At 58.8% G+C, this 13,114-nt stretch overlaps 1 protein-coding gene across 1 annotated transcript in view; it reads left to right on the top strand.

The window, feature by feature from the left end:
- The window catches only part of EPN2 (epsin 2), a gene marked incomplete at its 3' end in the record, with an annotated part of 65,822 nt that overhangs the window by 49,328 nt on the left and 3,380 nt on the right, over positions 1–13,114 (top strand). The window contains exons 4-7 of the mRNA XM_082860074.1: positions 813–905; positions 1,661–1,835; positions 11,639–11,812; positions 12,079–12,165. Coding sequence (XP_082716200.1) covers positions 813–905; positions 1,661–1,835; positions 11,639–11,812; positions 12,079–12,165 — 529 coding nt within the window. The remainder of the gene's footprint in view (positions 1–812; positions 906–1,660; positions 1,836–11,638; positions 11,813–12,078; positions 12,166–13,114) is intronic.

Here is a 13,114-nt window from a genome sequence, read left to right as displayed (position 1 = left end):
TGCCCTTTGGTTAAAAAAGGCGAAGGAGTGCAGCGAGGCCCGCGGCCCCTCTCACTTGGCAGTGCTGTTGAGAGACAGCGGGGGGTCGGATGGAGGAGGCAGGTGTGGGTCCCGCGGTGACTGGAATATCCCAGAGGTCCATGTAGCGGCCAGCTCCCGGCAGGGCCCTTCTGTCCACTCAGGACGTGCGGCCTGCCGTCGACGGGAGGTGCAGAACTCTCATGGGGAAAATGGGGCAGACGGACGGGCCAGCCCGTTGTAGTTCCTTGCTCCTGTCTTATGGTGAAGACGCAGTGAGTGTGTTTACTTATATTTAATCATTGTATTGTATAAAAAAGCTAGGTCGGCCCAGTCTTTTTATATATGCTGACTGTGCCTTGAATAAATATAAATTAAATATAACGAATCATTTCTGTTAGAAATCATAAAATATAAACACACACTCATTCTCTGGAAGCACACACAATGGGGGCAGGGTGGAATGACCTGTGATTTCTGTCTTCTTTCTAATTCCTTTCTGGGTTGTGTTTTATAAGGAGACATATTGCTTCTACAATTAGAAAGAATTTTGAAGTCATTTTCATTTTGAGAAAAAGTATTTTACAAGTATTTCCCTTCCCCCATCTGGGTGGGCACCTCCCCCCCACCGGGCACACCTTGGGGTGGGAGAAGCTCATGTCCACGTCGTCCCCAGACCCTCCTTTGAAGTGACCTGCGATATGGCTTTGGTTTCCGGCTCTGGCCAGGAGGGCCTGGCTCTTGGGGATGTTGTTGCCGGGAACACCAGCTTCAGGGTCCATTGTCCTCTACAGGAAGAGCGCCTCAGGCGGGGAGATGACCTCAGGTTGCAGATGGCCTTGGAAGAAAGCCGCAGAGACACAGTTAAATTTCCAAAAAAGAAAGAGGTGAGTGCTTCACGGGCTGGGCGTGGGGGGCAGGTCAGTGTGTGAGACCCTCCTGAGCCCAACCCCCAGCGGCTGTCAAGCCAGCGGCAGTGAGGAGAGGGCAGGTGACACGCACATCCGCCCGAGGGGCTGGGCCCTCCCCTGACCCCACCTCAGTTCCGTGCCCCCCGACCCCACCCCGCGCAGCTCCGGCCGCTGCTCCACAAGCCGCTAAGCGGCAAGTGCTTTGGGACAGTTTCCTGGCCCAGGGCAAGCCGGCGTCCTCCTTACTCTGTGCCGGGCTTCCTACCTGGGACCTAAAGGTGAACTGGACGTGGCTCTGCCCCTGACAACCTCGTCATCCTGTCGGGAGACAGACCCTCCCGCAGGGCCGGGGCTCCTGTGGCCTCCCTGTTCCAGTGCTGCGGGGTCCCTGAGGGCAGCCAGGCTGGCTGTGGGAGCAGGAGGGTGTGGCGGCCCCCGGGAGAGCCCTGGATGGCGCTGGCAGCTGGGGGGCCGTGTCTCGGAGGGGGGCAAAACCCCTGTTCTCCTGGAAGCCCCAAGGACCTGTCGGCAGACGGCGGGCGCTTGACACACAACAAATAGCCGGTGTGGGTGGAGCCTGGTCCTTACTGAGAAGCGGTGATGTGGGGCGCCGCAGTCCCGGGTCCTCTGGGCCCCCCAGAAGGCCTCTGCACTGGGAGGGGCACAGGCGGACATTGGCCGCAAGGGCAGCAGGGCAAACCGTCCTCTTTCTTCGGTCCTCGTCTCAACAGCATGGCTCCCACCCGCAGCAGACCACGCTGTTGGACCTGCTGGACGCTCTGCCCGGCGCGGGCCCTGCTGCCCCGAAGGCGGAGCCCTGGGGCCCTTCCGCTTCAGCCAGCCACACCAACCCCTGGGGTGCTCCGGCAGCCCCCGGCAGCACTTCGGACCCCTGGCCGTCATTCGGTAAAGACCTCCCTCGTACGTCTCCCCTGCCCGCCTGCTGGACGGGGGAGTGGCCGCAGGGCGCGCAGCTCCCTCTCACCTGGCAGCGGTCTGAGTGGGTCTGGGTGGTGGGGGTGGGTGTCCAGACCTCCACAGGACCCGGAGCGCCCCCCTGAGGACTGCGGTTCAGGGCTGTGCTTCGTCCTGTTGTGAGTGGTTTTCTGCTTTGGGAGATTTCTTCTCCGCTGCCCACACGCCTTGGAGAGGGCTTGTCCCTCCTCCGGGACATGCGTCAACTCTCTCAGCCTCAGAATTGCACCCCAGGTTAAGAAACCATAATACACAGCGTGAAATGTCTAAATCATCGTGCTGTAATTAGCCAGAAATTACGGCGTGCTTAAGTGATCGCTAATGAAAAGGGGACACGTTTACTGTAATTCTTCTTACCTGTCATTTAAGCAACAGCAAGTCAGTTTACGAGGCTAAATGGATACTTTAAAGTTCTGCTTAATGCCAAACATAAGGTGAACTTGTGATAGGAGGTTCAGACAGGAGTGTGGCGCCCTCTGTTTAATTGGGGCCGAGATCTTGGGCACGTGGGCTTCCGGATCGCGGGGCACGGGGCTTGGCCTCCAGGCTTCGGGCTGGTTTCCCACCCAGCCTGCTGCTCTGGGAGGCCCCCCGGGTGCTCCATCAACCCTGCTGCCCATGGCTGATCCGTGGGCTTCCTGTCTTGCAACCTCGAATGTATATTTTGCGCCAGTTTGCTCGTGTCTCTTGGGGCCTCTGTTTCCCCAAACCAGAACCATCTTTTGTATCCGGCTCGGTTCCCTGGAAGTTTGCCGAAGTCCACCGAATACCAGGCTCTGTCCTGCTGTGTGGGGACCCAGACAGGAGCAGGTAATGGCCCTGCCCTCCAGGCCCTGGCAGGTGTGGGCGAGTCAGGCCGCCAGCCTAGTAGCAGTGCTATGTGGGCAGGGCCCCGGGGGCCGTCTTTGCGTCCATCCTGGGGCAGCAGTCCGGCGGGCGTGAGGTGTGCGTCTTGGAGGAGTCTTCAGGGAGGAGCAGGCGTGGCCGGGCCCCCGAGGAGGCGTGGGTGTTCCCGCAGAAGGCTCGGCTTATGACGGGTGTGAGGCCATGCGGTGCTGTAGTGGGCCCAGGGCTCGGGCCCTGCTGGTGTGAAATGGGCGGCAGGGGTGGGGGTGGGGAAGGGGAGGGCCAGGCGGGCGTCCCTGCACTTGTCCTTGGGGGATGCGTTGGCCTCAGGGCTGGGCAGAGCCCCACACCCGCTTTGGTGGGAGCCCTCTCTGCCTTGGGGCAGACCCAGGCCAGTGTCCTAGAACTGTCGCTCACCGGAGGCCACAGCAGCCCCGCCTGTGTGCTGTGCCCCCTGCACCCCTCTGGGGGCACGCGTGGCCACACGAGACAGGTCTGCTGGAAACACCCCTCGGCTCTGCCCATGGGGACACGGGCCCTTCCAGGCAGCGGCTCGGACTTTTCTTTAAATCTGAAAACAGTTCTTGTGTCAAGTTACGGGTGGGGTGTTCTTCAGGAGAGACTCTCAATCCCTTTCAAAGTCGTATGGGGTCAGTAAGCAGACGGGCGGTCTCCTCGGTGCCGGGGAGAGAGTATGGTCCCTCCAGGAGCTGGTGAAGCCAGCGGGCTTGAGGAGCGCTGAGTCCAGTCAGCGGCTGCTTTTGGGAGGGGTTTGGGGGTCGCAGTGGTGGGAGAGAGACAGACTTTTCCCTCTCTACCTTTTTTTTTGCTTAACTGTTTGACTTATTTACCAGGGGTAAGTATTACCTGGTCAGGAAAGAGGGAATACATATTTTTTCAACCAGCAAGTTTGCCCAGCCCTCCCATTGGCTGGTGGACAGGGCTGGGCTCTGGAGCTGGGTGTCCTGACTGACCAGGCACCTGATCCTCGTGGGGAGCTGGGGGGGTCTCCTGCGGGTGGGGCAGGACCACCTCCAGTGGTTGGGGTTCTCACACCTGCAGGCAGCGGAAGCCAGCAGCCGGGGAGAGGCAGCTGGTGTCCAGAGGCAGCTGAACATCACATGGGAATCCTGCCCACGTGGTTCTGCTCTTCTAAATTTTTTTTAATCAACATAAAACTTACACGACATAAAATTCACCATCTTACCCATTTTCAAGTAGACAGTTCAGTGGTTCTTAGCCCTTCATGATAGCGTGCGGTTATCAGTACTGATCCCAGGACTTTCCATTGCCCCAGAAGGAAACCCCTTCCCATTAGGCAGTCATTCCCTGTTGCCCCTCCCGCACCACCAGTCTGCTTCCTGTCTCTGGAGTTGCCTGTCCGGGCGTTTCGTCTGTCATGGGATCACACAACACGTGGCCCTTGTGACTCCCAGTTAGCATGTTTTCAGAGTTCGCCCACATGATAGCACACATCCCGCCTTCATTCCTTTTTTTTTTTTTTTTTTTTTTTTCCTGCGGTACGCGGGCCTCTCACTGTTGTGGCCTCTCCCGTTGCGGAGCACAGGCTCTGGACGCGCAGGCTCAGCGGCCATGGCTCACGGGCCCAGCCGCTCCGCGGCATGTGGGATCTTCCCAGACCGGGGCACGAACCCGTGTTCCCTGCATCGGCAGGCGGACTCTCAACCACTGCGCCACCAGGGAAGCCCCCCCGCCTTCATTCCTTTTTAATGGCTGAATAATATTCCATTTTATAGACATACCACATTTTGTATAACCATTGAGTAGTAAGAGAAGGTTGAAACCTGAGATTGTGAAATCAAATTTTTAAATGTTGACAATGAATTTTAAAAATTAAGAACATGGTTGGAGCTAATCAAAATGCACCTGCAGTGGCCGTGTGTGGTTGGCTCATGGACTGCCACTTTGCCGTCTTTTGCTACTTGCCCAACCCAGGGCCGTCTCCTCGGTTCTGATGCACTTGGCATTTTTACCAGTGACTTGGGGAAAACAGAGCATCAAAGCCCAGAGAGGCTGTTCGTTCCTCTGAGGTCACACAGCAAGCGAGGGGCAGGCTCAGGGCTCATGGCCCCCAGTCCTGGAGTCATCACGCCATCCTGGACTGCTGCTAAGGCCTTCTGTGGTTGCTCACGTCTGGGAAAGGTCCCCTCAGACTGCAACAGGGAGCGAGAACCGGTGTTAAAATGTTAGCTTGTCTGCTTCCTGCGTCCCCTGGGCCTGTATGTTTTCACGTGGTTGGGGTCACATCGTGGGTACGTGTAGACATTTTCTTCCGTACACAGGGAGCCTTTCCAGGCATCAGTCGAAGCTCTAGACGTCGGCTCCCGTGGGCAGTGCTAGCGCTCTGCCCTCAGCAGCGCTGCAGGACGCGGCCTCAGCCCCGCTCCCAAGCTCACTGGACCGTGGTGACCGTGAACTTGCTTCCTTCTTCTGAGACGCCGCTCTGGAGCGAGACACAGTGTCGGGCTTACTGCTTAGTCTGTGGTAGAATCTGCCAGTGTGTGTTTGGGGAACACCCCACCACCCCGAAACAGCTAGAAAGATCAGAGTCTCTTCCCCAGCACTGTGGGATGCGCCCTCTGGATGAAAGAAGCGCTGTTGTGAAAGCCGCCCTCGGTAGCGAGCCCTGCCTTTACCAGCTTGTGCCAAGGGGCCCCGGGAGGAAATGCTGGGGGCCGGGAGGAGGGAGAGCGGCGCCTGCCAGGTCAGCAGGGCACTTCCTGCACCTGGCAGACACAAAGCAGCCGCCTGGGACAGCAGGGCTCAGGCCTGTGATTCCGACGGCCTTGGCTGGCTCACCCCCGCCCCCGCTCACTCCATGACCCGCCATGTGACTGCTTCCCTGTCCCATGGAGGCTCGTCGTGGGGCTCAGGGGGAGCCGGGCACGCTCCCTGTGAATGGGCCCTCGGTCCTAGCCTCCCCTCCTCTCAGTCACTCAACAAGCGCCCATTTGTCGGGTGTGTGGCCCTGCCGGGGCTGTGGTGGGCGGAGCACAGCGGGGTCCATCGTGTCCCACGCGCGGTCAAGAGGGCAGTACCCGAGGCCCGGGGCGGTGGGAGGCCAAGGAGTTCCAAGACGGCCTCTGCCTGGCAGGGCAGCCTGGCCCTCCTTACATGCCGGCTCCTCACGTGATGCTGTGCCCTGCTGTTTGGCTAGTGGGCGCCTGGCTGTGCTTGAAAACATGGCTCGGGTGTCCTGCTCGGGGAGGCGGGGTCACCCTGTCCTCAGGACCCCTCCTTCCCCATGGTCGCCAGCTGCCCGTGACCCGCATGCTAGGTACAGTCGCCGGGGCCGTGTTCCTCTTGCAGGGCAGGGCCTGGGCCTGGGCCGTGAGGGCCAAACGATGCTCAGAGGCGCAAGGTGGTGCTGAGGGCCGCCTGTCTATGGCAGGGTCCGGCCCCACCAGATGTCCGTCTGTCCATCCAGCCTGCGATCCGAGCGGCCCAGGAGCTGGGTGGTTCTCCCGCACCAGCTGCCCATCCTAGCTGCTCGGGGAGCCTCTAAAAAAAATGCACACGCCCAGGCCCTCCTTGGCATCTGTGTGTGCGGGGGTCAGTATTCTACTCACACCCCCAGGGGATTCCCAAGGGCCACAGCTGAGAACCGCTGGCCTGGTGCCCCCTGAGCTGCGTGGTGAGTGAATCCGTCTGAATCAAAGGCGTTTGTGGACTCTCTGCGTGGGCTGTGCAGAGTCGGGGCAGCTCTAGCTATGTGTGTCTACACCCGAGTCAGACATTTACCCGGAACCTTCCAGAAGTGCTCTCCAGCGTCGACGGTGCCCATGGTGGAGTCGGGGTGACCACAGGGTCCCCGCAGCCCTGAGACTCTGTGGGTCCCTCAGGCCCCACCAGTTGCCAGCACCTTGGTGTGTCAGGTCCTCTCTGAGGCCCGGGAGAGCGGCGTGAGCTCGGCCCCCGTGAGCGGGTGCCCGTGAGGGGGCTGCAGGGTGGGGACCGTGCCCCCAAGCGGGCCGGCGAGGCCGTCTGATGGGCAGGACGCCATGTTGTACCCAGTGGGGATGGGTAGCTCTGCCCTCAGGCCAGCTCGACCCAGTGGCTGAGCCGGTGTCACCAAGACCCAGGCCCCCTGCTCTGCCCCCACCCACTGGGCCCCTCCCCTCTCCCTGTGGCCTCAGAAGCTCAAGGCCTGGGTGACGGCTCTGGGTGCTCACAGCCCGGGGATGGAGAGGATCTCCCTGGACCTCATGGACCTCTCTGGGATGCAAGAGTGGGGAGCTGGGACTGGGGGTGGGCTGGTGAAGACCCTCCCCTGTTGCAGCGCAGGGTCCGCCCACTCAGACCGGGACTAGGGAGTGGTGAGGGGACAGTTCTCCCGAGGAAGATCAGGGGATCCCTCCAGAAAAGAGGAGGTGGGTGCTGGAAGGTGACCAGGGGGCGTCTCCCGATGGGGGTGCGTCTGCCCAGCGGTCAGGCGCAGGGGAGGAGTGCAGGGCTCCCAGTCCGGGTCCTTGGGCACAGACGCGCTGGGACGTGAACTGTGAGCCCGCAGTTCTCGCGGGTGCTGCTGAGCGGGGGAGGTCGAGGCCCCACGGGAGCCAGAAGCAGCCTGGCACCAGGTCCGGGTCCTCTGCGACCTCCCCATCCTGCGTCCTCTCCGTTGCGTCTCGGCAGCTCTGAAGACACGTCCCAGCTCTTCTAACCTGCAGTCCAGCTCCCTCCCTGACGCAGTTTCCACCCTGGCAACTTCCTCCAGTTGAGACAGGAAACCAAGGCCCCCGAGGTGCTGTGTTGGGGGCAGAGCGAGGGCGCACCCCGGCTGTGTGACTCCAGCCGGGACCAGGTGTCCCGCTGGCCGAAGTGGGCCCGGGAGAGTGGGGTCCGTCCCAGGGGAGGTTGTTCTGCGTGAGACACTGGGCGGACGGGAGTGAAAGGTCGGAGGAGCTTCTGGAAGCCTCAGGAGGGTTGTGGGCTTGGGGGCAGCGGCTGGAGAAGCCCCAAGTCCACACCAGAGCTGGCCGGCCGCCAGTGGGTGACAGGCGTGAGGCTGCCCTGGCTCGTCCGTCCTGGTCGCCGTGGCAAGCCTGGGGGAGGCCGGCCGGCGGCGGTGCATCTTCTTCAAAGCCAAGGAGCCCCTTTCACGGCCGGGCCCCATGCAATGCCCTGCCTGGGGACGGGCCCCGGGCGCTGAGTCCACGGGCGTCAGGGAGCAGTGCCCAGTCTTTTCACCCCGCCTGGTGCCCCCAGGAGCTCGCTGTCCAGGGAGACTCCTGGTAACCGAGTAGCCACGGAGCTTTCTGGAGAGTGCTCCGGAGGAGTTGGGGGCGCGTGCAGGCAGAATGGGGACGTGGCTTTTTGGAGTTCCAGGAAAGTAATGTTTGAAAAGATAGCGACGGAGGGCTTTCAAGAATTGTGGCGAGGGGCTTCCTCTGAGAGCTGGGGAGCCTAGTGAGCCCTACACAGGGTAGTCAGAGAAACCCACACCCAGACGTGCAGTCAGGAGACTGGAGGACAGCAAAGGGAGAGGACATCAGAGATGACCCCCCGGGAGCAGAGAAGAACGGCAGTCAGGCCGGCGGCCGAGTCCCAGCAGTGACGAGAACGTCGGGGCGGTGGGATGACGTCCTCAGGGCCCACCGGGAGAACATCCTTCTCCTGAAAGCAACGGTGAGACAGAGAAACCACCGAAAACCTCACCCACCAGAATCCTGCGTCCGGTAAAGGTATCCTTCAGGAATGAGGGTGAAAGGGTACCATTTCCAGCCCCACAAAAACTGCCAAGGGAGGTTGTTCCAGCTGACATGGAAGACAACCGGACGGAAACTCAGATCTCGGGAAGGAATGGAGACTATCAGGAACACAGAACTAGGCAGGAGAAGATGTTTAAATAAGAATATGAGGAAGTTGGAGCAGCGTGATTCATAAGCCTGTGACGGTGTCGTCTCAGCAACTGGAGAGCACGCGTTCTTTCCAGTCACACGCGAGATGCAAAGCATCAATTGCGTGCTAGGCAAAAAGCCTCTGCCAGGTCAGAAGAGTGGATCACATAGAATGCACCTGCTGACCGCAGTGCGCTCAAGTGTAGAGTCGGTAGCAAAAAGACAAGTAGAAGACTCCATACGCCTGACATTTTAAAAGCACTTCTACATTCTTGAGTCACATGAGAAATTATAGTGACAGAAATATTTAGAACCAAATAATAACGTAAATATTTTCATATCGGAATACATAGGACAATGGAAGTGATAGTAAGAGGAAAATTTAGAGCTTTTAGTGTTTGCATTAGTCCAGAAGAAAGGCACAAGATTGATGAGGTGTTGAGGCTTGGATGGTGTCACGCCCAAGTCAAGTGGAAGGAACGAAACAGTGAGGAGAACAGAAGCTAACAAGTTAGAACACAGACAGAATAATATCCAGAAACCCAGAAGTTGGTCATTGGAAAGAGTAATAAAATAGAGAAATCTCTGGCAAGAGTAGTTCTGAAAAGTAAAGAGGAAAGGCCAGACAGTGTAGGTGCAGGTCCTGCCGAGATTCCACACAGAGTAAGAGGTGTTTGATCAACTCTGTGCTGACAGACCTGAGGACTTAGATAAAATGGGCAAATTAACAAAGGAGACTCGGCAAAGCTGGCGGAAGAACAGTAGGACACCTGTAAATAGGGAAGGCCCTGTAATCATTAAAGGAGCCGAGTAAGCCACCCACCTCCCTCTCGTTCCCTAAATCACCCAGAGGGCTTTGCTGGAAGTTCTCAAGCCATTCAAGAAGCAACTCCAGGGACTTCCCAGGTGGTCCAAGCGGTTAAGACTCCACACTCCCAGTGCAGGGGGCCCGGCTTTGATCCCTGGTCAGGGAACTAGATCCGGCGTGCCGCAACGAAGATCCCACGTGCCGTAACTAAGACCCGGCGCAGCCAAAATAAATAAATAAATATTAAAAACAAAAAAGAAAGAAACAACTCCACTTGATACCAACTCCTTCAGGGGCTGGGAAAAGCGAGTATTCCTACTCATTTTATGGGCTAGCATAACCTTAACACCAAAACCAGACAGAAGATGCACAGTGTGAGAGCAAACAGGTCAGGCCAGGCCCATTTAGGAATACAGGTGCAAAAACCCTAAGCAAAGAAGCAACTGTAAAACCGGAACGAGAAAAATATAAAAATGATACAGTACATCGTGAAGAACATTGTTTGCAAGGACCAAATCACTAGGAAATGTATTAATGTACCATATGAACAGGCCCAAAGAGAAAAATCACGTGATCATCCTATTAGAGGCAGAAACAGGCTGACAAAATTCACCAGCTCTTTATCGCAGAAGTCTTAGCAAACTTGGAATAAGGGGGAACTTCCGTAACCTGATAAAGAGCTTCTGAAAGGAAAAACGCCTATTATGGTGAATGGTGCTGTTTAACGGTATACGTTTAAGAGCAAAACGTGGACACAGTCCGTTCCCCTGCTCTGCGTTGGGACGGGTGGTCCTGGCCAACAAAGCGAGGCGGGAAAATGAGGGACTTGGAAGAACTAAGCTATCATCGCTTTCAAGGGATGTGACCGTGTACATAGACTCCCAAAGAGTTTCTGCAAATGAGGTGATTGGAATTCAGAGTTATTAGAATTACTGCAAGAATAAATAGGATGCAACTAACACAACAAGGTAAAGCAATTATGCATTGCTGCTTTAACATCCAGTAAAGATTTTAAAGAAGAAAAAAAGAATAAATAGATGTATTTCAATGATTAGAATTAAGAGTTTAGCAAGATTGCTGAATACAAAAATTAGTGTACGAAATTAAATTGTTTCTCTGCATAGTAATAAGTAACTAGAAAATGAAGTTTTAAAAATACGCCAGTCCCTAAAGTTGTATAAGTCCCTCATGGAAATAAAGGATAAAGTAAAAAGTATGATCCAGTCCATGTGCGAGGGCGTGTGGAGGTGGAGTTCCTGCGTGTCCCGAAAAGCACAAATCAGAGGAAACTCCTGCTGCGTTCTACTCCATCCAAGTGAGAACTTCTCTGTTCATCAAAAGATTCCATGAGGAGAGTGAAGGGAAAGGCCACAAGTTAGGAGAAGGTGTTTGGAACTCAAGGAAGAGAATCAGCACCCAGACGTGGAAGGAACCCGTCAAATCAATGAAAACAAAAAACCCAAGGGAGGCGGGTAGAGACGGGACCAGGCCCCTGGTGGGAGAGGAGGCGTGAGGGGCCTGGGAAGGAGCGAGCTGATGCCCGTGTCTGCGGTGAAGGGCCGCGTGTGCAGCACAGCGACAGCTACACCAGCCGTGCCTTCTGTCACAGGATGAAGTATTAGACAGCAGTAAACAACACGTTTCAGCTGCACACCAACGCAGCTCAGTCTCCCGGATAAACCTCTGCGTGAACACAGCCGCCCCCGAGAGCACCCCGACGGTGTGTCTGGTAGCACACGGCTCAGGGGCCCGGCACCGCTCGCCCCCTCGGCCCCCTCCGTGGCGAAACCGGAGCTCGTGGAGGGAGGTGTGGACGACTGGGGCGGGGCGCGGGGGCCACGCAGTGGTCGTCTGAGATGCTCCGCGGGGAGAGCAGGTGCATGGGTGCTCTGTGCAGGTGGACGGGTGCGCGCGTGCATGCGCGGCCCACCCCCCACCCTGCACAGGCCCTGTTGGAGTCTGTCCCATCCTTCAGGGAGTGGGTGTGTCAGCGCACAGCTGTTTGTTTGGTGCCTCTCCACGCCGCACCGCGTGTCTGCTGCGTGCAGGCAGGGAGGACGCTGCCGGGCAGGCTCTGCTGTGGCGGAGGCCGTGGGGGCTCCGTGCTCCCTTCCCCGGGCGCTCCCCCCGGGGTGCTCCTGTGACCCCAGGTCCTCTCCCTCTCACCCCGGCTGCCCAGCCCTTTCTGGGAGCATCTCTGAACCGACCCCGCCTTCCCACAGGTGCCAAGCCAGCCACCTCCGTCGACCCATGGGGGGTGCCCACCGGAGCCGGCGCACGCTCCGTCCCCAAGGGCTCCGACCCCTGGGCCGCCCCGCAGCAGCCAGCCCCCAGTGCCGGGAAAGCCGCTGACCCCTGGGCCGCAGCGTCAGCCGCCAAGCCCGCGTCCCCCTCTGGTGAGCCCCCCGCCCCCGGCCCCTCGGCTTCAGTTTGGGGAGGGGGAGGTGGGGCAGGGGCAGCCGAGAGCCCTGCCCTGCGTGGGGAGGCCCCTCCCGGTGCCCACCCTGCCCACCCAGGGACCCCACACCCCCGCTGCCCCCCGACTCTCCGGGTTCTCCCCCGTGAGGGCTACAGACGCCGGCCTACCTCTGGTCCCCCACGATGGGGAAGCACGTGGCAGAGAAGTGGAGACACCGCACAGCCACTGCCGCTCTCTCCTCAGGGGCTTTTGATCTCTTCAGTAATTTGAATGGTACAATTAAAGATGACTTTTCTGAATTTGACAACCTCCGAACTTCAAAAAAAGCAGGTACGTAACGGCGGTGGTGGTGGTGGTTTCTGTGCCATCCTGTGCCCCTGACCAGCCCCGTTGCTGCAGGCATCACAGTCAGGAACCTGGCGACTCCACGCGTGTGCACGTGTCTGACCTCAGGGTCTGACTCAGGGATTCACATTCACGGGGCAGCGGCGGCAGGAATGCCCTTGAGCTTTCTGTCACCCTCTCCTCTCCTCCAGCCACCTCTGTTCCTCGGCCTCGCGCCCTGGGCCCTGTGGCCGCTGGCGGAAGCCCACTGCCCTGGCTCCCCGGCTGGCCCAGCGCAGCCCTGCCGTCTCCACCAGCCTTCCTCTTCCCAGCTCCCCAAAGGCGCCCCCTTTTCCAGACCACCCTGCTCTCTGTGTCGGCAGGCATCTGTGATGCACACACATGCACGCACGCACGCATGCACGTGCACGCTCTGCAGAAGACCCTGCTCCTCCCCGAGCGCCCCTGGGCTGAGAGGGGTCAGGGTCGGAGCGGGGAGAGAGACTGGGCCCCGAGGGGCAGAGGGAGGGGGCTGGATGCCCTTCACACAGCCCTGTGGGGCTGGGGACAGAGCCAGGTGGCGCCTGCCTTCCTCAGGGCCACCCCTCCCAGCTGCACCGAGCAACTTTCCTCCTTTCTCTCTCCTCTCCTGGCTTCCCCGCTCCCGTTTCCCACTGCCCCTCCCCCGCCTCCCCCAGCAGGCAGGGCTGGGCTGGGCTGGCCTAAGGTAGGAGCAGCCTGGCACCCCTCACCGCCCCCCCCCCCCCGGGCCCTCTCAGCTCCAGGGGCCCAGAAGCAACTTAGAGCTGCTGCTTCCCCCGGTTTCTTTTGCCTCATTAAAAAAGCAACAAGATTCCGTGCGTCTCTTCCACAGGCCCAAGTACAACCTAACTGTCCTTGCTCGCTCCCCACCCCTCAGGGAGACGCCTAAGCACCCTTCCCTGGGCCTGTGAAG

This window comes from Leucopleurus acutus, assembly GCF_964270905.1.
Source record: "Leucopleurus acutus genome assembly, chromosome: 19".
NCBI lineage: Eukaryota > Metazoa > Chordata > Mammalia > Artiodactyla > Delphinidae > Leucopleurus > Leucopleurus acutus.
Note: the sequence above shows the minus strand (reverse complement) of the source record. Positions and strands in the feature narration are given on the sequence as shown.